At 54.6% G+C, this 23,237-nt stretch overlaps 1 protein-coding gene and 1 long non-coding RNA gene across 2 annotated transcripts; one reads left to right on the top strand and one right to left on the bottom strand.

Annotated features, from left to right (window-relative positions):
• Positions 1-5,285: 5,285 nt before the first annotated feature.
• LOC149128807 (uncharacterized) lies at positions 5,286-7,555 on the top strand. Its single transcript, XR_016211066.1, has 2 exons — positions 5,286-6,094; positions 6,340-7,555. It is a non-coding gene; the product is annotated as an uncharacterized LOC149128807 (long non-coding RNA).
• A 7,330-nt stretch (positions 7,556-14,885) lies between these two features.
• On the bottom strand, positions 14,886-15,397 carry SPAAR (small regulatory polypeptide of amino acid response). The gene has a single exon (XM_051856793.3). The coding sequence runs from the start codon at positions 15,258-15,260 to the stop codon at positions 15,033-15,035; it is 228 nt and encodes a 75-aa protein (XP_051712753.1). The 5' UTR covers positions 15,261-15,397; the 3' UTR covers positions 14,886-15,032.
• Positions 15,398-23,237: the final 7,840 nt, after the last annotated feature.

Raw genomic sequence — 23,237 nt, 5'->3', positions numbered from 1 at the left:
TCATGACTATCCCTGCCATGTTACCAAGAAACTCTTTGCTAACATCATTTTAACCTGTGAATAGTTTTCCATTTCATGAATATGCCGTAGTTACAGACAGTGCCATTCACTGGTGGACAGTTACTGTCTTCGAATTGTTTATCTTGTAAGTAACGACGAGATGCACATCTTCGTGGAGAAAACTCCATCTGCTTCTGTGACTGCTTCCTTAGTTCTGCTCCCGAGGGTTCTGCTGAGCCACCAAGTGTCTGCACCCAGTGCCCTCCCCAGTGGATCCTCAAGGAAAGCGCTCACACGTTGACACAGCTGTCATTAATTTCTAGGCACCATTAGCATAAGTTAAGTGGTTCCTCCTGTATTGAAGCTGCCCAGGAGCCAGAAGTCCACAGGTGGGCCTCAGCAGCTTTGCCAGCCCCAGCCCACCTCTGAAGTCCAGACTTCATCAAGTCCACCTGCCTATCTGACATCTAAACCTGGATGTGTAATAGAGTCCTCAATTTACCACACCCACAATGGGATTCTTAGTTTCTCAAGGCCCCTCTTCCGAGGTCCTTCCCACATACGTAACTGGAGGCACCGTCACTCACCCGGTGCTCAGGCCGGGAATCTGTGGCTCATCGGTGACGACTCTTTCTCTTACTCCCACATCACCTGTGTCAGGGAGTCCTGTCCTGCAGATCCAGATGGAATCCATTCGGTTAGGCAGCCGCTTTCCCATCTCAGGGCATGGCCGCAGCTCAAAGCCACCCACTGGTGTCCTGTGGCACCTAGGAATAAAATCTGAGCGCCCACACAACCCGTCTACCTCTTGGACTGCACCTCTGCCCTCTCACCCTCCTCCCTTCCCCTCCAGCCACGCTGCTGTCCTTGCTGGTTCTCCATGGTGCTCCTTTCTGCCCATGACCGGGCACATGCTTCCTCCAGATTGGCCCCCTGCTCCCCTTCGCGTCACACAGTCCCTGCACCAAAGGCATCTCCTTGAGCACCCAGGGTGGACACCCTCCTGTGGCTTTGCCTCCCACTACCGCTGGGTTCTCCCCAGAACACCCTCTACCACCTGACAGATAATCTCCATATTTGTTAGCCACTATCTCCCCATGAGTGCGTCCACTCCCTGGGGGAAGGGGTCTCGAGTGTCCTGTTTATTGGAACACGTAGTGCGCAGCACAGAGCCCAGGGCAGTAACACGTAGTAGTGCTCGATAAGTGGTTTTGCATGAATGGGTGAGTGAGGTAGAACGCGATCATTATGAATGATGTACATTAAATGTGCTTTGACTTATGCTAGGTGAGGGTGAAGGAAGGGTCATTCCCTCCAGTGCGTGGTAGCCTTGCAGGGAGTAAACTCTAAGGGTTTGTAAAGCATAAGCCTTTAGACAAGCGTGAGCTCTGCAAGAATGGACAGGACAGGCGTGGTATCGTGGCACAGCAGGTTAAGCAGCCGCTTGGGACGCCTGCATCCCCTACCCGAGGACCTGGTTCAAATCCAGGTTACGCCATGCTTCTGACCCAGCTTACTGCTAGGGTGACTGGGAGGCAGCAGATGATGGCTCCTGCATCCCCTGTGGAGGACTAGGATGGAGTTCCTGGCTCCGGGCTTCTGTCAAGCCTAGCCCTGGCTGTTGAAGATATTTGGGGAGTGAACCACTCGATGGAAAGTACCACCCCCCGCCTTTCAAATAAGTAAATCTTTTTGAAAAATGGACAGGATATGGACAGGATATAGTCCCCGCTCACACAGCTAGGGACGCGCTGACCGAGATGCTCACAGCAGTCTTTGAGCAGGAGAAACAGCTTGTAGTGAGCTCTTTGATACTAACGTAAACAGCATTTAGGAGGGCAATCATTTGGATTTTCAAAGTAGATCTTTGGGGGACAGCGCTGTGGTGCAGTGGGTTAAAGTCCTGGCCTGCAGCACCGGCATCCCATATGGGCACTGGTTCAAGTCCTAGCTGCTCCACTTCCGATCCAGCCATTTGCTATGACCTGGGAAAGCAGTAGACGATGGCCCAAGTCCTTGGGCCCCTGCACCCGTGTCAGAGACCTGGAAGAAGCTCCTGGCTCCTGGCTTTGGATCGGCTCAGCTCCAGCTGTTATAGCCATTTGGGGAGTGAACCAGCGGATGGAAGACCTCTCTCTCTCTCTCTCTCTCTCTCTCTCTCTCCTTCTCCCTCTGTGTAACTCTGATTTTCAAATAAATAAATAAATCTTTTTAAAAAAATGCATTGCACTGTTTTTCTATTTCCTCATTTGGAGAACGAGACCTGGAAATGCTTACGGACAGACGCTAGCGTGGAAGCTGGCACTTGGGAACTGCCGCTCAGGGGGAGAATCCCTTTACAACCAACCTTGCTGAAACACCGCCGCAGTGGAGAGACGCTGTCCAGAAGCAGCTCCCCGCTGACTGGTGGATGGGAGGCTGCTGTCTTATTCAGGCAAAGACTGGAGCCTCCAACCCTCAGGCCTGGTTTTTGGCCCAGGGACCTCCTTAAAGAAGCCCAACCCCTGTTTTCTTTTTTAAGACTTTTATTTATTTATTTGAGAGGTAGAATTACAGACAGAGAGGGAGAGACAGAGAGGTCTTCCATCTGCTGGGTCACTCCTGAAATGGCTGCAATGGCCAGAGCTGGGCCAATCCGAAGCCAGGAGCCAGCAGCTTCCTCCAGGTCTCCCACACAGGTGCAGGGGCCCAAGGACTTGTGGCATCTTCTACTGCTTTCCCAGGCCATAGCAGAGATCTGGATTGGAAGAGGAGCAGCCAGGGACACAAACCGGCATCCGTATGGGATGCTGGTGCCACAGGCAAAGACAGCCTACTATGCCACAGCGCCACCCCTCCCCAATTTATTTTGATGTGTGGCAGCAGCTCTCATACCCAAGCCCACCTCCCATAATGTCTGTGGGGAGCAACTCGGACTAGACTGTTACTGGAATTAAGACTTATTCTAGGCCGGCGCCGCGGCTCACTAGGCTAATCCTCCGCCTAGCGGCGCCGGCACACCAGGTTCTAGTCCCGGTCGGGGCGCCGGATTCTGTCCCGGTTGCCCCCCTTCCAGGCCAGCCCTCTGCTGTGGCCAGGGAGTGCAGTGGAGGATGGCCCAGGTGCTTGGGCCCTGCACCCCATGGGAGACCAGGAAAAGCACCTGGCTCCTGGCTCCTGCCATCGGATCAGCGCGGTGCGCCGGCCGCAGCGCGCCGGCCGTGGCGGCCATTGGAGGGTGAACCAACGGCAAAGGAAGACCTTTCTCTCTGTCTCTCTCTCTCTCACTGTCCACTCTGCCTGTCAAAAAAAAAAAAAAAAAAAAAAAAAAAAAAAAAAAAAGACTTATTCTATGCATCTGCTCTCCCACAATATGGCGCTGGGAGAGAAGTAAACAGCTTCTACCCAGCTGCCTCTCACCAACTTGACAAGCTGCAGGAGCTGCTCCTGATTGGAGGAGAGCGGCGTGCTCGGCGTGTGGGCAGCCGAGTTGGGATTGGCGGAGGAGGACTATAAAGGAGGAGAGAGACGGCATGCACCGGGAACATCTATGGGGAACATCTAAGGGAACCCGTGCAGCCCCCGAGAAAGCCGGCCGGCGGTGTGCCGCTCCCCTGCGGAAGTGGGGAATGCGGCCAGGGGGAACTGCCCTTCCACGGAGGTGGAAGGGATAGTAGCCAACCCGGGAAGAACCAGCAGCAAACCCGGGGAGGGCCGAGCAGACAAAAGAACAGCGCAGGGTCCTGTGTTGCTCCTCCACGAAGAGGGGGAGCGACAATGTCTTTCCTGGACCAAGTTCCCCAGTCCTCTTAGCCAGTGCTTAAACCAGCAGATGACAAAGTGCTAACATTCTACACCTTCCAGGAGTCTGGTTGCCATTAAGTAAAAATCACAGATATTTGGGAAGAGACCCTGTGAAAGATGCGCCTAGAAACTTCTTTCCCCAAGCTACCAGCTCAGAGAAGCAGGGAGATTTACTTACTTATCGACCTTGGCAGACGGGAAGACAGGCACCTGTGGATCCCGGTTTCTAGGTGGCAGTTACACCACAGTCCCCTCCCTCACACCCCTGGATCTCTGGACGATGCTAACTAAGGTCCTTCGCTGGTGATATTCCATTACTAACCTTTCAAAGATTCGTGCTAGTAGTCTGTTTTCAATAGGAACTGTCAAAAACCAAAATTACAACAAATCTTGTCTAAAGATCTCATTGGCTTTGGTTTGCAAACTTTGAATTGGGCAATAACTCATTCTATAAAATAGCGTGAGTGTTCCAAGGAGCTGAGCAAAGGAGTTGGTTTCATAGGCAGAAAGGCAAGGGCTGGGACCAGCTCGGTGGATAGAGCCGCCGCCTGCAGTGCTGGCATCCCATATGCGCGCCGGTTAGAGTTCTGGCTGCTCCACTTCCTATCCAGCTCTCTGCTGTGCCCTGGGAAAGCAGTAGAAGATGGCCCAAGTCCTTGGGCCCCTGCACTCTCACTGGGGACTCGGAAGAAGCTTCTGGCTCCCAGCTTCAGATCGACACAGCTCCAGCCGTTGCAGCCAACTGGGGAGTGAACCAGCAGATAGAAGACCTCTCTCTCTTGCTCTCTCTCTGTCTCTCTCTCTCTGCCTCTCCTTCTCTCTCTGTGTAACTCTGACCTTCAAGAAAATAAATAAATCTTAAAAAAAAAAGAAGACAACGAAAGGAAAAGGCTGAAGACAGTAATGACGGGGAGCGAGGCAGATGGGCTGTTTCAGTTACTTTCCTGAGAGGGTTAGAACAGAGGAGCCTTCCATCTTGGGTTAGCTCAGGAATCTTCTGGGTTGGTTTTTGTTTGTTTGTTTGTTTAAACTGGCCTGTTTGAAAATTCAGTTTGACTATGTGGTGCTTAGCACAGGTGACTCCATTCTGCTCTGGGTTGTTGGTCTGCGGGGGCCCCAGTGCAGGAGCCTTGTCCAAAACCACGACCTCCCACTGTTTCATTTAACAGGACAAAATACATTAGTATGGTGTTCAATTTGCTTTGGCTATGACAGAAAACCTTGTCGAAACTGATCTAGATAAGACAATCTATTTGTTTTATAAAAGGCAGGCAGTAGACTGCTTAGGCTGATAGGACGCTCCCACAATTCCGGGGACCCTGGCTTGAGCCTTGGTGAATATGTGGTTTTCTGCTTTGCGCTCCAGTGCGACCTCTGTGGTTGTAGCCATTGTATCTACAGTCTGGCCAGGCGGGAGGAGGGCAGGCACAGAACAGCTCTCACCTCTATTTGAAGACATCACCCGGAAGTCACGCGTCACTTCCGTGGCCGGTCCTAACTGCGGGTGACCCAGTGGTGGTGGTTTCCCAGGGAGGACAAAGCGGGAAGCCGTGGCTGGGAGATTAAGTAAGTGTGCGTGCCACCTGTGCGCGCGATCGGACATAACCATGGCTGATCCAACCCCAGCGATCGGCTTGCTGAAAACCTGCTGAACCTAACGCCCGATCGTAAAGGCTTCCACATCTCCAACTCCCGAGGACAAGATGGGTGAAAACCACCAGTGGCCAAAACTGAGGCCCGTGAAAAGGTATCCCGGATGGTGACCACTGCAAACAAACAAACGGGCGTAGCTGCCATCTCCTGGCTCCGTGCTTCCGTGAAGGGATCCTTTCCAGCATTTCTCAAAAATGTGGCTTTCTCGCATTCCAAATCCTGAGGAAATTAAGTTGAGAAATCTAGAAAGCTGAGGAAAGCACTCCCCCATGAGAATTAAAACTCCGCAGTCCACACGGAGGCGCCACTGGTGCAAAGGAGTCCGCTGGCACCAGAGCTACAGACAGTGCCAGGAATGCAGCTGAAGTTCAGGCTGCTGGTCCCTGAGTGCAGGAGACCCACGGGCACCCCGCCATCCACTGCGGCCTTGTCATCAGCACTAGCGCGCCGTGTTGGCTCACAAAGGTTCGAGAGACAGCCGGTGGTGTGCATCCCCAGTTCCCCGTGGCAGCACACTGCTGGCTTGGCACCAGCCATAGCGGCAGCACGGACACCTCCCCGAGGAACACAGCAGACGGAGCCTGTGTTTCTTTCCAGGAGAGCAGCTTGACTAGCACACACGGGTCGTGTGTGCTTGTGGCCGGCTCTGCCTCTACTGGTAAGTCAGTTTTGCAAATAACATAAATATTAGCTTGTACACGTAGGACACTTGTGCAAATCCCACGGCGGTGCTGGAAAAAGTAACACATTTTGGAGGCAAAATAAGTCCTTAAATAGACGATTTGAATGTCATCAAAAAGTGATTCCATTAGCCTTGCTGGTAATAATAACATTTTGTTATCATTATTGGAAAATGGCCCAATGATGGTCACCAAGCATTTGAATATTCACTCCCTACTGCAGGTCTTTGTAACAAGAGACAGCAAACAGCAGAAGATGTGAATGTGACTGCAGAGTTCTTCAACTTAAAGTCAGACACTGCTAAAATCTAAATGATCAAGAATATTGATTACAACACCAAAATCAAGACGAGGGTAAGTGGACAAAAAAAAATTCATAATGGAAAGAGGAAAGGAGTGCAGAGATGACCGAGCGGTGGTGGCCTTGGAGCTGACCTTGAGCACCAGTCAGCCCTTGGTCACGGAGAACTCAACGGAGGGAGACTCAGAATCCAATTGGTGTAGTGGGTACAGCCACCGCCTGCAGTGCTGGCATCCCATATTGGCGCCAGTTCGAGTCCCATCTGCTCCACTTCCAATCCATCTCCCTGCTAATGTGCCTGGGAAAGCAGTGGAAGATGGCTCAAGTCCTTGGGCCCCTGCACCCATGTGGGAGACCCGGAAGAAGCTCCTGGCTCCTGGATTCAGATCGGCCCATCTCCGGCCGTTGCAGCCATTTGGGGAGTGAACCAGCAGATAGGAGACCTTTCTCTCTGTCTCTCCCTCTCACTGTCTATAACTCTGACTCTCAAATAAATAAATAAAATCTTTTTAAACAAATGATAGAGGGTGGGCATGTGGCAGAGCAGATGAAGTCCCACTTGGGACTCCTGCATCCCACACTAGAGTGCCTGGTCCAGTCATGGCTCCGCTCCTAATCCAACCTCCTGCTGAAGCACACCCTGGAGGAAGCAGGTGATGGCTCAAGTGCTTGGGTCCCTGTCACCCCTGTGAGAGACCTGGATGGAGTGACAGGCTTCTGGTCCAGCTTGGCCCAGCTCTGGCTGTTGCAGGCATTGGGACAGTGAATGAGCAGATAAAAGTCTATCTGTCTCTGTTTCTCTGCCTTTCAATAAAATGAATATAAGTAGGTGAATCTTTAAGAAAGATGATCTTTTAAATGTGTTATTACCTTTCAATTTTTAAATTGATTTTCATTTGATTATTTTGTGTTAACATTCCTGTATTTTTAACATTTTCCACATCCAATGTCTATATCAGGTAAAAAAAATTTTTACATGATATTAAAATAATCTTGTCAAAATCTATTGGTTTGTAGTAATAATAAACCATAAAATCATTTATTTTTTTACAGAAAACTTCTGAAGTTTTAACATTATCCTACCACAGAAAATTATTATTCCTGTGGTCACTCATTATTATTTAAAACCATACAAAAAGAATGTTATGAAAAATATGTAACTTTGTGATTTCAGGAATGCCTGAGAATTCCCAGAAATTCCACGTTCTCATTCCTGAATCCGGAACATTGGTCTCAACTAGAAATTCGGAAAATTCCTCTGGGTTACTGGCTATCAAATTTTTTAAGCCACAAAAAAAATCCCTTTTTTTAAACAAGAAAAATCCCTTTTTGGTCAAACAAAATGTATCCTGGATACAAAGATTTTTTTAAAAAAGAGATGAAAATGAGCCTTTGGCTGAAGGAGACAGGGAATAAGGAAATGGGGTTGGACCTTGATCTTGGCAGCCAGTTTTCTGAGTGGCCAGAGGTAGGGCCGGTCACCTTAGTGTGTAAGTCTTGGTTTCCTCGTCTGCAAACTGTGGCTACAGCCAGCTCTACTGAGCCCCCAGGCTTGTCACAGGGGTCCATGGAGCTGTGACACCCATGACAGAGTAAGAGCAGGTGTCAGCGTTGCCTTGCCAAGGTTCTGCACTGCTCTCTGGGGACACAGAGGGTCGGCAGTCCCACTGGAGAGGACACACACACGTTGGGTACAAGCCTGACCAAGTGAGCCCAGCAGGTGACATGGGACAGAAAGCCCAGGCCCAACATCACATGCACATGTTCAAAGGGCAAAGTCCTAGATTAATGGTACTGAAGAGGGTGGCATTCAAGCCAATGGTGGGGTCCCAAGATGGGGCTTTTGGGAAGTGATTGGATTGGGTTAGGTTGCTAGGGTGGAGCCCCGGCATGGAATTGTGATCCATTTGTAAGGAGAGACCACGCAGGTGTACAGGCTCCGTCTCTCTGCTTCCTTCTCGCCGTGGGATCACTCCTCCACCATCCTCCAACCCCACCAGACACCAACGGGATAAGCCGAGGGGATCACCCAGTCTTAGACTGAGAACCTCCAAAACCATAAGCCGCCATCTTCTCGGGGATGTGTGAGAGCGGTGGGAAGCTGACTAGCACACCTCATCCCAGCCACTCCCTTGGGATCTTATCTCCACAAGAATCTGCCCCCTGTTAAGGGCGTCAAGATGCAAACGAATCCTTGGTTTAAAATCTGGTCACTCTAGCTGGTCGACATGGGCAGCGCAACAGAAAATTTCATCCCTCACATGGAAGTTGGGGACGACACAAAGGGGAGTGGGGATTATGAGGAAGCTTGAGCTCCCGGAAATGGGGACCAGAACACTGCATTCAGTCTGAAGGTGCCATCAAACGTGAGAAGGTCGCCAGCGACGCCAGCTTCCCTCTTTTTTTTTTTTTTTTTTCAATTTTTTTTTTAACTTTTATTTAATGAATATACGTTTCCAAAGTACGAATAATGGATTACTATGGCTTCCCCCCCATACCGTCCCTCCCACCCACAACCCTCCCCTTTCCCACTCCCTCTCCCCTTCCATTCACATCAAGATTCATTTTCGATTATCTTAATATACAGAAGATCAGCTTAGTATACATTAAGTAAGGATTTCAACAGTTTGCTCCCACACAGAAACATAAAGTGAAAAATAATAGATGATTTTTTTTTAATGATGATGAAATCAGATCAGACCTATTGTCATGTTTAATCCCAGTGAGAGTCAAGTTGAGAGTTGATGGTTTCTTTTCTTTTCTTTTTTTTTTTTTTTTTACAGAGGATCAGTTTAGTATGCATTAAGTAAAGATTTCAACAGTTTGCACCCCCATAGAAACACAAAGTGAAATATATTATTTGAGTACTTGTTATAGCATTAAATCTCAATGCACAGCACATTAAGGACAGAGATCCTACATGAGGAGTAAGTGCACAGTGACTCCTGTTGTTGACTTTACCAATTGACACTCCTGTCTATGGCATCAGTAATCTCCCTATGCTCCAGTCATGAGTTTCCAAGGCTATGGAAGCCCTCTGAGTTCTCCGACTCTTATCTTGTTTAGACAAGGTCATAGTCAAAGTGGAGGTTCTCTCCTCCCTTCAGAGGAAGGTACCTCCTTCTTTGAAGACCTGTTCTTTCCACTGAGATCTCACTCACAGAGATCTTTTGCCAGAGTGTCTTGGCTTTCCATGCCTGAAATACTCTCATGGGCTTTTCAGCCAGATCTGAATGCCTTTAGGGCTGACTCTGAGGCCAGAGTGCCATTCAGGACATCTGCCATTCTATGAGTCTGCTGAGTATTTCACTTCCCATGTTGGATCACTCTCCCCTTTATTTATTCTATCAGTTAGTGTTAGCAGGTACTAGACTTGCTTATGTGCTCCCTTTGACTCTTAGTCCTTTCATTATGATCAATTGTGAACTGAAATTGATCACTTGGACTAGTGAGATGGCATTGGTACATGCCACCTTGATGGGATTAAATTGGAGTCCCCTGGTATGTTTCTAACTCTACCATTTGGGGCAAGTCAGCTTGAGCATGTCCCAAATTATATATCTCTTCCCTCTCTTATTCCTACTCTTATGTTTAACAGGGATCACATTTCAGTTAAATTTCAACACTTAAGAATAACTGTGTATTAATTACAGAATTAAACCAGTCATATTAAGTAGAACAGACAAAAAAACTACTAAGAGGGATAATGTATTAAGTTGTTCATTAGCAGTCAGGGCTATGCTGATCAAGTCACCGTTTCCCATAGTGTCCATTTCACTTCAGGAGGTTTCCTTTTTGGTGTTCAGTCAGTTGTCACCGATCAGGGAGAAGCCAGCTTCCCTCTTATGACTGGGACTTCCGCCTGTCAAAAGCCAGGAGGGCCTGAGCCGTGTCCCCTTCTCCCCTGGGCATCCATGGCTGACCCAGCAGGAGGACGCAACTTTGGCCGCACCCCATGCACCCCGTGTGTCCTTGCTAAGTGGGGCCCTAGCAGCTCTCAGGCCAGGGGAGCCTTTGTGCAAAGAACAGTTGTTTGTCCTGGAACGGCCATCGGCCAGCTGGGCCATCGGCCAGCTCACTTTCCCTAACCTTTGTACGAGTGTCTTAAGGCACTATGGCAAGTCGGGAAAACACAACGGAGGCTTGCTCAACTAAGGGCCCACGGGACAGAAGCTACAGGGTCGAAAGCAATCTCCCCCCCGAGCCGTCCCCACTGAGGCCATCTTCTGCTTCTAGACTTGCTCCTGTGTCACAGAAACTCACACACAGAAGAGGGGACTTCGAAAAGTCCATGAGAAACTCGCGTTATGTGTTAGTGCCATTTTTCACCCACTTTGAGGCCCCTCACGTCTGTAATTCAGGTTTTTGTTCTATTTTTGTTTTCTTGGCAATGATGCTTTTTTTAATAAGACCACCCTGTCACTTGCTGCTTTTTTCTCTATTTATAGTGAGTCGTTCCCAAGTCAGTACATCTCTGTAAGGGCCACCTATTATTTCATTTTGCGGAGGTCTCATAATTTTTTCATCTATTTTCCCATTAATGATGCCTGGCTCTTCATAATATTTTACCATTAAAAATAATATTGCAGGGGCTGGCACTATGGTGCAATGGTTAAAGCCACCATCTGCGGTGGCGGCATCCCGTGTGGATGCCAGTTCGAGTCCCAGCTGCTCCACTTCTGATCCATCTCCCTGCTAATGCACCTGGGAAAGACGTAGAAGATGGCCCACATCCTTGGGCCCCTGCACCTGTGTGGGAGACCTGGAAGAAGCTCCAGGCTCCTGGCTTCGGATCTGCCCAGCTCTGGGCAGCCATCTGGGGAGTGAACCAGTGGATGGAAGACCTCTCTCTCTCTCTCTCTCTCTCTGCCTCTCTGTAACTCTGACTTTCAAATAAATAAATCTTAAAAAAAAAAAAAAAAAAAAAGGAAAGGAAAGGAAAGGAAAGAAAGTGCCAGACCAGCCCCACCTGGGGCACTCGGCTGTCCCCCGCAAGCCTGCGCAGAGTGCGTGGCTGGTCTCTGTCTCCCGCTGTGTCTGCCTCTGTGGACCTGGCAAAGCACAATGACCCCTTTGTACTACTTGGAACCAGTGGTTTCCTTTAAGAAAGGTGCATGTCCGGAAAACGCTATGTCAAGGCTTCCTGATTCCAGAATCAAGCCTGTTCCGGAGAGAAGCACCACCCTGGTTTCAAGGCCAGGGAATGCGGAGGAAGAGCAGGGTGGGGGGAAGGGGCGTCTCTTCTCCCTGCCCCCTCCTGGAGTACGATCCAGCATCTTGACACTGCTTCATGTCCTCTGTGCAACCAGGGAAACTGAGGCCCAGCCAGTTAGTGGAGAGTGGAGAGATGACTAGCCCTCTCCACTGTGGGGGCTGTGAGGGGGCAGAGCAAGCTCCCCCAGTCCTTTGCCCTGGGGTGGAGCTGCGGGGGAGCCCCGGGAGGCCAAGGGCAGGAAGGATCCAACGGGAGGTGAGGCACCTTTTTCTCTGCAGGTGCAAAGCCTTCGGGAGGCCTGCGGGGGCTGGCTCAGGGCTGAGGTCTGTCCACCCAGACTCTACCCTCTACACACGGTGGTGCCCAAGAAAGTCAAAAATGCTGGTGGGGGCAGGGTCAGCAAGGACTGTGCTCAGCTGAACCTGGGGCTTCCTTCCTCCTGACGCCGTGAAATGGCTAAGAGTGGCAAGAGCACCTCAGCCAACACACACACACATATATATACACCACAACACACCCTGCACACTCACACTGACACTCACATGCCACAACATAGACGCTCACACACAGTCATACCACACACACCCTGCGCACTCACACTCCACACCTGTCACACACACCACTCACACTGACACTCCAACACACACACCACACCTGTCACATACACCACTCACACGCTCACACTAACACACACACCACACACGTCACATACACCACTCACACGCTCATTAACACACACACCACACACGTCACACACACCACTCATACACACTCCACACATGTCACACACACCACCCCCATGCTTGGACTCATTCACACACACACACACACACACACACACACACGGATTATCGGCCTGGAGCTCTGATTGGCCTAGCTGTCCTGTGTTGTCATTCGCCGACTCTGGCATCCCCGCTCCCTGGCCTGCAGTGTTCTAACCCCGCTTGCTCCCGCCTTCCTGTCCCTTCTGCAGCTGCTCCCCTGGGCCCCGCCCTTGGCCACCTTCGCTGTGCCCGGCTTCCCCAGACCCCACGAGGGGCTGCCTTGGGCACCTCCTCCCCCACGTCTGCCATGAGGCCACCTCTCCCAGCTCTTGGGTGTGCCTGTGGGGACCCACGTGGCAGGCCACGGGGGCTGCCCTGGTCGTCGTCCACCACCCAGAGACCTGCAGGCCACAGGTGGCAGGAAGCGCTTCCCTCGGGGTCTGGCTGTGTTCCTTCTCACGCCAGGCCCAGCTGAGCCGCTTACTCCCTGCCGGCACTGTCCCTGATCCAGCACTCTCCCGGGACCGTCTTTGCTGATGTCCCTTCCTTCACTTCTTCAAGCCCGGCTCCTCCTCCAGGGTGTGTTATCTGGAGTTCACTGAGGGCTGGGGCCATGTCAAGGTGACCCCACGCACCCTGCCAGGACCCGGTACACAGGCAGTCTTGGGTTGGTGTTTATTGAATAGAGTGAATGACTGAGTAAGAGAATGAGTGATGGGGCGAATGAATAAATGCACAGGAAGTTCGACTGAGTGAGCACGTGCAGGACGGGGCAGGGGGCGGGTGGACAGGTGAGAGGGGAGGTGGCGAGGTGCGTGGGCAGGTAGGCGTGGGGATGGATGAGCAGGTGTCCAAATGCAGAGACCTCAGAGCGAGGCCAGGCCCCTCCACTGTGCGGTTCTCAGAGTCCTGGGATCCAGCCTGCAGACCCGCCCTGGGTTAACCCAGGGAGGGACGCGACCATGCAGTACAGGGCTAGGCACTCTGGGCTGGGCCCTGAGACTCCTTCCGTGTGAAGGGCGCCTGACCTGGAGCACAGCTCTTACTGCTGCTGCAGGGGCAGAGGGGGCCAAGGTCCCACACAGCTGTCTCTCCCCACCTGGAGCTCCTGGGCCCCAATATCTCTTTGTGTCTGAAGATGGCCACCTGCCTCTGACCACTCAGGGTGCCCCTGAGAACATGACGCTACTGAATTCCTATGGCGGTGGGCGCCCCAGGCCCCCACCCAGGAAGGACTTCAGGGCCTGCCTGGGCTGCAGCAGTCAAAGCCAGGGGGGCTGGTGGGGAAGGCACACAGAGAGAAAGGCAGGGAGACCAAGGGCCTGCCTGACGCTTGGGCTTCTTCCTCCAGCCCCTCCCGTGCGGAACCCTGGGACACACGCTGCACCCATCCGGGTCTCAGCCTGCCAGAGTCCCCTTCTGCCAGTCTCCGGCCTCCCTGGAGCCGGTTCCCTCCCACACACACATGCACAAGGCTCTGGTGTCAGGTGCGACCAGAACATGTTCTCAGGAGCCCCTGAAACTGAGCCCTCCCCTCCCATGCAAACCCATCCCTCTTTCTCCATCAGCCAGACTCTGTCTCTGCCCCCTCCTCCCCTATGGCAGCCACACAGCAAGGCACCCCTAGAGACCAGAGCCCTCCTCGGGCTCAGACCCGCCCCCCCAAAAGGAAGTCCCCAGAGAGCTGCAGGGCAGGGCTGGATGCACAGATGAGCCAGGAGCCTCTTAATTTTGCACCTCACACCCAAACTCTTTCAATACCTGCCATGGCGTTTTTTTCCATGGGCTGAGAGAGAACCGATTTCCTATGAAGAAGACCCGAATATCCCTTTATTTGTGATGAAGACGAGAGCAGTGTTACATGCTTTGAGTGTAACATAGCATTTCAGCTTTTTTTGGAATTATCTTTCTGTCCGTGATTTTTCTATCATTCCTAAGTGATGAAAATCACTCACATTCCACTTTCACTAAGGAAAGAAGTGAGCTACTAGAAAACAGCAATACAGCCTCGTTGGGAAATACATTTGAAAGTCCGCTTTCTGGCCTTCCTCTTAATAAAACATCTTGTACTTTCTGTGCCTCTTCTGTCTCCTTTTTCCTTTTGTGGTTTTCAAGACGAGATTTGGAAAGACCCATAAAAGGTTATACTTTCTCCATTGTCGAAGAGATCACTTGTGCGCAGAAAACAGCTCTTCGGCTTCAAAATTTTGGGGCTGTTTCAGACAACTGGCAGAGGACAGGCCTTTGGGGAAAGCTCTGTGCGAAAATACTCAATTAGGGGAGCCGGCAAGAAGTGGTTTCTAAAAGCGTCCACTTGGGGGCGCTGCATCTGCTGGGGCAATAAGAATTCTCGCACCGGCAGTGAGAGTTCCACGCGGTACTCCACAGAGCTGGCCTGCCACACGGTCCCACGCAACGGCTGTTCTCCTCCTCCCCTTCAGGAGGCAGGCCCCGCTGAGCTGTCGGGGTCGCAGCTGACTTCCATCAGGTCCCAGCACTGCCTTCCCTGTGGCTGCAGGGGCAGAGGCGGGATGGGCAGCATACAGGAGGGACGCACGGGGGCTGCAGGACGCGGAGGTGTGGGCTTGCGAGCAGGGCGGCTGAGCGCAGCCCCCTAGCAGAGCGGCTGCAGGATGTCACATGAAGGACCAGAAGTCCCGAGCACTCGGCCCTGGCTGGGTTTGGCGATTGGGCCCCGTGAAGAGGGACGCCTCCCGGCGAAATGTGGCCACCGTGAAGCTATGGCCAGGGCCCTCCTCAGGATCCGGGTTCCTCGAGTCACAGCTGAAGCAGCACAGGATGCAGGTGACGGCCACAGTGACCAGGAGCAGCACTGCCACCACCCCAATCACTGCCGTTTCCATGGCCACCGACCCACTGAGCAAGCATGGGGCATGTGGGAGCCTCAGCCCCCCATCGAAGCGGGGGTGGGGGAGCCTGGGCCCAGCGAAGCCGCGCGGAGGCCCCCGGCCCTGCCTGCCCTAGGCTGCCAGGCACCCACACATGGCCCTACTGCTGGGATCACAGTCCATCTCTTCTCTCTTCTAACCCTCGGCCAGGCTGGCATGAGCTGTGGTCAGTTCTACCGGCAGCTTCTAGAAGCGCAGTCCTGGAAGATGCGAGCAGAGACTCCCTGGACATGGAGGGCCGGAGATGCTGCTCAGGGCGAGCCTGGACAGCCTGGACAGCCCAAGGCCAACGGTGGTGCCTGCAAATTCCAAGAACAATGGGACAGTCAGGCCAAAGACAAAACACTCCCCCTCCTGGGAGCCTCTTGGGAGACTGGCAGCTCCCTTGCAGGGACCTTGGGTCAGTCCTTGGATCTGCGACCTCTCAGTTGCTGGGCGTGCTGGGCACAGGGTCACAGGTGGGTAGGAAGGTGGCTGGCAGCTCTGGGCCAGGTAGGGATTTGGGGGGAGCACTCACAGGTCACCCAGGTGGGAGGGGCTTCCTTTCTGTGCAGGGTTGGGGGAGGCGCATGCAGTGTGACCCCTTTGCCCCGGGTTCCCTCGGAGAAGCCCTGTTTGCTCATGCCCACTGCTCACATGCGGTGCTATGGAGACTCACCCTGGGCTCCGCGAGGGCCAGCTGTGGCTGCACCTGGGGCTGCGGCCTCCGGGCCATGCCGCTCCTCCCTGGGTGCTGCCGCTGTGGTCCTGCCTGAGACTTGGCTCTGAGATGTCCGAGCAGCTGCGAGCGCTTCCTGAAGGCCTTCCTCCAATTGTGAGTGAGGGCCGGGGCCTCCCAGCTGCCTGGGGGACAGGCCTCACCCCGCCCCTTCTGCACACCCCAAGCTGCCCCTGCCCTGCCCCCTGCTGGGGAGGTCCGGGGAAATGAGCCAGGCTCAGGCCACTGAATCAAGTCTGCAGAGAGGTCTCCCTGCCGGCCCTCACCGATCAGAGCCCTCCCACTCCGCATCTCTGAAGACTGCTCCCCCCACCCCACCCCCAGAGGAGAGTCAGTAGCGCCCCTCTTCTGAGAAACGGAACCACGAGGAACAGGAACTAAAGGGGCGGAACACAGCAGCCCTGCGTGGCGAGACACAGATGCCGACGGGCTGCTTAGAGCCCGCCACTCGTCAGTGGGGGCCGAGGAGGGACCTCCCTGCGGCCACCCCTGGGTCAGTGCTCTTTGGAGGCACCACGCAACCACAGAGCAATCGGCTGCAGGCTTACTCATCAGAGAGGGCAAAGGGCTGGCCAAGGTCACACAGCCTGGCCCTTTACAATTGCCCCAAGGCCCGAGGGAACTATTAGGCCACAGATAGCCTGCAGATTCTCTTTCCCTTTGCTGAGATGAATGGACAGGCCGGGCACTGGGCTCCTCCACAGGCAGGGAGCGTACTGCGGCCCCGGGAAGGAGCCAGGTTCTCTGCCGACCTGCAGCGCCGTGGCCTCCAGCTGAATTCCCAACACCAACTAACAGATGCGGCTGATATGGGGTGCCAGGGCGGGGACCCTGCTTGAAGCTTGATTGTTGGTTCTGTGACTTCTCATGCGCCTGTTGTTTGTGTGGGTTCCCTGCGGCAGGTGTGGGGGTGCAGCCCACGCCGAGCCCCGCTGTCTCTGGCCTTTCCCGAGGTCCCTTCCTCGGCCCATCTGTAAGTCCGAGTGGAGATGCTCCCGAAGGGGCAGAGCCGAAGGTGGACAGACTGGCAGGAGTCCAGGGTGGAGAGTGAGGCCCCGGCCAGGGCAGAATGGGGGCGGGCGGGGGATGGAGAAGGAGAGGTGGTCTCGAAGGACTACAGAGAGAGAGCTGGCCGCACTACAGAAACCTAACATGTCCTGCACAGTGAATTTGCCTCCCCTCCCCCCAACACCTCCCTCCGCTGCCCTCACAGAAAACCCACTGGGAAATAAAAGGGAAAGAGGACATTCTGTTCTCGTGAGTCACCCGGCCCTGTTCTCCACCCCTCCCCACCGCCTGGCCTGGCCCCCCGGGCTCACCTCCCTCCGCTTTCCTCCCCAGCTCACAGGAGCAGGCTGAAGGCCTCAGCGCGAGCTTCCTACCTCACAGAGCACACTGGCCGGCGTGGGCAGGAGTGAGCCTCTGATACCCGCCCCACGTTAGGTGAGAAGAAACGGAAGCCCAGAGGAGGCCAACACTCTCCTAGGGCCGCCCAGCACCCCAGCAGCACCTGCAGGCCCCAGTTACCAAGAAACACCGACTTCACACCACCGGCTGGGGCTCCCTGGGGTCCCAGGGCTCCAAGGGTCTGGACACTGGCTGGAGGGCGCCCAGGGAGCTAACGCAGGCAGCCTCCGCTCCCCTCTCTCCTGCCCCGTCCACCGGTGGCCCCACAGCCAGAGCCCACACTGCAGCCCCAGGGCCAGCTCCAGGCACTCACACCCTGTGGAGAAAGCATCCCCAGGGCAATGGGGGGGGGGGCGCTGAGGGCAAACCCCCGCCGCCGCCCCCCCCCCCCCCCCCGCTGCAGTCAAGGGCCTCTCCAAAGCTGCTCAGGGGCTTTTACTTCCTCGTGCTGAAAGCACCACCCACTGGGCCACATAACCCCAACCTGCATCGTCCTATCTGCACGGGCACGCTCCAGGCCTCCCCCAACCGCCCTCCTCAGGCTGAGCCAGCCAGAGGCTGTGTGCTGCCATCTGCCCATGTGCTGGCCCTGCCGGACTCCCTTGCTACTTCTGGGGCCCACTGGGAGTCAGTGGCCAAGTGGGGTTGCCCGGCCACCCCTGTGCTCCTCCCCGCAAGCTGCCAGTGTCCGCAGAGCTGCCTCAGGGCTCCTCCAGGCTCTGCCGCCAGAGGACGCAGGCTCTGTGTGCCCTTGAAGCCCCAGCAGGACCCAGAGATGCACCCGTCCTGGTGCCCGAGGGCACGGCAGCGTCATCGGCGGCCTCGGTGAGCGCGGTGGTGATGGTGGTGGTGGAGGCCGGCACTGGGCCCGTGAGATGCGGGGCCAGCGTGGTGGCGATGGTGAAAGGGTGCCAGGCGACCCCCGCCTCGGCCCCGGCCCCGGCCCCGGAAGAGCCGGGGCTGGACCCACCGGCCCCGGTTTCCCGCCGCGGCTGGGTGGTTCCTCTCCACGTCCCGGTCCTGGTGTCCAGGGAAGAGGCAGGTAGCCAGCAGCAGCAGCAGCAGCAGCACAGCCACGGCAACACCAGCGACCCAGCCCAGCAGGGTTGTGCTCTCCAGGGGGCCTGGCATCTGGGGGCTGTGCGGCCTCCCCTGCTTGGTGGCTCCCTGCTCCCCTTCAGTGGCCTCTTCTGAGCCTCAGCCACTGGACTGTGTTGTCCCAGCTCCTGTGGGCTGGCCAGCAGCCAGGGAATGTGGGCGAGGACTGTTTGGACGGGAGCTCCTGGCCCGGGGCCACGCCATGGGCGGTCAACTTTGGGGGAGGCCTGGTAGGAGCCTGGGCAGGGACAGAGGAGGAAAGATAAGAGATCAAGGTCTGGGGCCAGCTCTGGGGCCTAGCTGGTAAAGCTGCCTGGGATGCCGGCATCGCATGTGGGCACCAGTTCATGCCCCAGCTGCTCTACTTCTGATTTAGCTCCCTGCTAATGCGCCAGGGAAAGCAGCAGAAGATGGTCCAAGTCCTTGGGCCCCGGCCACACAAGTGGGAGACCTGGAAGAAGCTCCTGGCTGCTGGCGTCAGCCTGGTCCTGCTGTGGCTATTGTAGCAGGTGGAAGATCTCTTTCTCTCCTTCTGCCTGTAAATCTTTCAAATAAATAAATAAATCTTAAAGAGAGAGAAAGAGATCTCAACCTCTACTACACTTCTGCTAACTAGCTGAGTGACCAGGTGGGGCCCTCTCCCTCTCACTCCCCCTCCCCCCTCCCCTACTGTAGGCTTTGGGGTACTCTTGTAGGGACCAGAGGTCAAGGTCAAGCTATAGAACCAGTCCACTCACTGGTGCTGCAATCGTGCACAGGTTATTTAGCTTCTCTGCCCCTCAGTCTGCTCATCTGTAAAATGGCTCATAATAGCACCCACCCCTTCGGACTTTCTGAGGATTAGTGGAGAGACAGCATTTACACCGCTTTCCTGCCACGTGTGAGCCAGGATGACCGTGCAGTGGTCTCTGCTGGATTACTTGGGAGTTGCTGTCAGCTGCAAGTCTGGGGTTCCCCAACCTGCCGCCGACTAAGTCCTCGGGGGCTCAGGTGGGTTCTGTTCAATGGGTAACCCCAATCTTGGTGAGCTTCAGGAGCCCATAGCAGACTGTCGGCATCCAGGAAGATCCTCACCCCACGGGGACCGGGGACCAGGGACCGGGGACCGGGAGGCAGCGGTCCCTGGTGGCGGCCCGCGGTTGCTGAGGGTGGGAAGGATGCCACTGGGCGCAGGCTGGCTGAGCCTCAGGCCCAGCCTCCTGCTGCCCTGTCCCACAGCCACAGTTGGCCATAAATGGCAGCCATGAATGGCACTGACGCTGGGGAAATTAGGGCGGGCAGACAGCGACTCTCCTCCTAGTCCCTAAACCCCTGCTGCTCGTCACACACCAGCCCCGGGGACAGCCGCTCGCTCCCTTTCTGCCATGGGCCTCTTGGGTGATTCTCAAAGCTCCCGCTCACACACAGCCCAGGAACGCATCTGGATCTCGGGGGGCCTCCAGGCAGAGTCCCCAGCCCCTCTGCCCCTGCCCCTCGTGGGCGAGCTTGAGGGCTCGTCTCTGGGCTACCTGGACATGTGTTTCCAGAAGCAGCAAGGCTGGCTCCCTGAGCTGGACAGCACCTCCGCCCTGGGATGCAGCCAAACCCCTGCCCCTGCCCCTGCCCCCAGCCTTGGTTCTTCCATGAAAGTCCCAGAGCAAGAGGGGACCTCTGGGGACCCTTCCCTGTCTGCCTCAATCCCTGCCAAGTTCTCTCAGGGAAGCCTCAAACCATTGATGAAAATCCTCACCGGATGTCAAGGCTAATGCTGCCTGCCACGGAGTCGGGCCCAGGGGCCAGCAGGTCTAATGAATCCTGGGGTTTCTCTGGCCCTTGGGAGAAGTTACTGGAACTTTTAATGAAGTAGGAGTAAGAACTCTTCCTGCTGCCTCCTGCGGCCCTAGGAGCCCTGCTGCCTTCCCTGGGGGCAGCTAGGAGGGAACTCTGCTGGGGGTAGTAGGCGTGCCAGTGGGGGGGCGGTCAGAGTCACACAGGGAATCTCCTTCAGAGCTTTTCCCGCCCCAACAGCCCCTGGATTGCAACCCGCAGAACTTCAGCCCTCGCCTAGAGATGGGGAAACCAAGGCCACACAAGGGAAGAGACTTGTCTGAGCCCCCTGAGCTTTGTGGGCTGTTGTCTACAGCAGGAAATCAACAGGAACATGCCCGGGTCTGCTGTCAGCTGGGACTTTGCACAGAAACAAAGGAGGATGGAGGGCAGGTGTGGAGGGGCCTGAGGCTTGTTCCCTCCCAGCTGGACAGAGATGGGACTCCAAGGTGACGTTTTATCAGCAGCTCCCGGTACTCAGTACTGGAGTTGAGGGAGAGAGGCACTGAGACTCCAGCCCTCCAGGGCTTCCGGAGTGACTGGAATCAGGGCTTGCAGGACTGACAATGTTAGAGGAACTGTGGCCGTGGCTTTATCATTGTATTTATCCCCCAGGGCTGGGTCTTCTGCACCTTCCCAACTGAAGGCCGGGAGCTCCAACCACAGGGCTATTGCAGGAGCCTCGGAAGCACCTATCATTTAGCTTCCAGGGTGCACAGATCCACGCATGCAAGTGTGTGCCCCGGAAACCAGCACTGCTCTGTGGGCAGCCTCATGTACCAGTACTCATGCATGCACACACTCACCCCACGGCACTCACAGCGGTTCTGGATGAGCTCACAAACCCAGACCGGACCCCAGTGGGCGGTTTCAGTTGTCCAGCAGCAACCACATTGTTTTCACTAATTGGTGGCACCACCTAGTGGTAACACTGTAAATAAATCAGTTTTGTGTTCTGACCTGTCAAAAGGGACAGTGTCCTGACTTTTGTTTATAAGTTATCATCTGAATCCCTGCATAGAACTCTTCTCCATCCCAAATCCCCATTGAAATGGCTACAGAGGGGCCAGCACTGTGGCATAGCAGGTAAAGCCGCAGCCTGCCATGCCAGCATCCCATATGGGTGCTGGTTTGTATCCCAGCTGCTCCTCTTCCCATCCAGCTCTCTGCTATGGCCTGGGAAAGCAGTAGAAGACGACCCAAGTGCTTGGGCCTCTGCACCTGCATGGGAGACCCAGAAGAAGCTCCTGGCTCCTGGCTTTGGATCGGCACAGCTCTGGCCGTTGCAGCCAACTGGGGAGAGAACCAGCAGATGGAAGACTTTCTCTCTCTCTCTCTCTCTCTCTCTCTCTCTCTCTCTGTCCGCCTCTCCTTCTCTCTCTGTGTGACTCTGACTTTCAAATAAATAAATAAATATTTTTAAATAAAGAAAAAGAAATGGCTGCAGAATGAAAAGTCGGGAAATACTACTTGGAAATCAGTAGAGTTGCATTACCAGCCCAGACACTTCAAGAAATTTCTGCTAGCTGGCATGCGGATGGAAGCAGGCTGATGGATGTGCTGACGGAGGGTGGGCATTCTCCGGAGGCAGTGGTGGCTGCGCCTCAGAAGAGCCTCCCTAAATCTCTGCATCGGACAACCAGGGCTAGGAACAAGGCAGACCAGGGCTAGGAACAAGGCGGGAGCTGGGGCAGCAGGAACCAGTGAGTGATCTTGGGCACTGCAAGTTTCTGCTCCCCACGGAGAGGGCCAGGGCTCAGCCCATCTTCTGGTTTGTACAGACGGCAGGACGGGGCCAGCAGGATCCTAACCCTGCCGCTGGCGCTGCCTAAAGAAGGGGGAGCCCCATGCTGCCTCTGCACATGCTGGAAAGAAGCTGCCCGCACAGCAGTCCCCTGCCCTCCCCCCTCCCCTCCCCTCCCCTCCCCTCCCCCCTCCCCTCCCCTCCCCGCCTTGCCTCGCCTCTTCCCTCCTCTCCTCTCCTCTCCTCTCCTCAGGAGCAGCTCTGCCCTCATCCTCCCAAAGCAGAAAACCAGTTTCTTTCTTCGTTGCTTGTAACAGGCTTGAAGATTATCTGTGTAATCTTTCCTAGAACCGTGGCAATTCCCCAGTCACAAACATGAGCAATCGAGGGAAGCAATTAGACAAGCGGAAAAAGATGGTAGCTTTGTACCCTGGTCTCGGGGGCTACCACAGAAACAGAGGAACTCCTTTATTTATATCCCAATAGGGTTCCAAAGGCAAATTTATATTCAAATATGGAAAAATATACAAGCCCAGGATGTTTATTTTCATATTAAAGACTGCTTTGAGACACCCCCCACCCCCCCACCCCTGTCTCAGAAAAAGATGGATCCAAAGGAAAGTTCCAGAATGCAAATATACTTCAATAACAGACTTTTCAGAAGTAGGTAACGTGGCTGGCGGCGCCGCGGCTCACTAGGCTAATCCTCTGCCTGCGGCGCCGGCACACCGGGTTCTAGTCCTGGTCAGGGCGCCAGATTCTGTCCAGGTTGCTCCTCTTCCAGGCCAGCTCTCTGGTGGGGCCCGGGAGTGCAGTGGAGGATGGCCCAAGTGCTTGGGCCCTGCACCCCATGGGAGACCAGGAGAAGCACCTGGCTCCTGCCTTCGGATCAGCGCGGTGCGCTGGCTGCAGCGGCCATTGGAGGGTGAACCAATGGCAAAAGGAAGACATTTCTCTCTGTCTTTCTCTCTCTCACTGTCCACTCTGCCTGTCAAAAAAATAAAAATAAAAAAGTAGGTAACGAGCCCGTAAAAAGACAGTCATTAAATAAATAAAGAAAATTTCCTTGGGGGCCGGTGCTGAGGCATAGCGAGTAAAGCCACTGCCTGAAGTGCCAGCATCTCATATATGGGAAACAATTCGAGTCCAGGCTGCTCCA

This window comes from Oryctolagus cuniculus, chromosome 1 (genome assembly GCF_051225735.1).
Source record: "Oryctolagus cuniculus isolate XC-2025 breed Fujian yellow rabbit chromosome 1, ASM5122573v1, whole genome shotgun sequence".
Lineage (NCBI taxonomy): Eukaryota > Metazoa > Chordata > Mammalia > Lagomorpha > Leporidae > Oryctolagus > Oryctolagus cuniculus.
This window is presented reverse-complemented; position numbering and strand designations above follow the sequence as displayed.

Coding starts and splice junctions, on each gene's coding strand:
- SPAAR (XM_051856793.3), bottom strand. CDS start 15,260: ATGGAAACGGCAGTGATTGGGGTGGTGGCAGTGCTGCTCCTGGTCACT.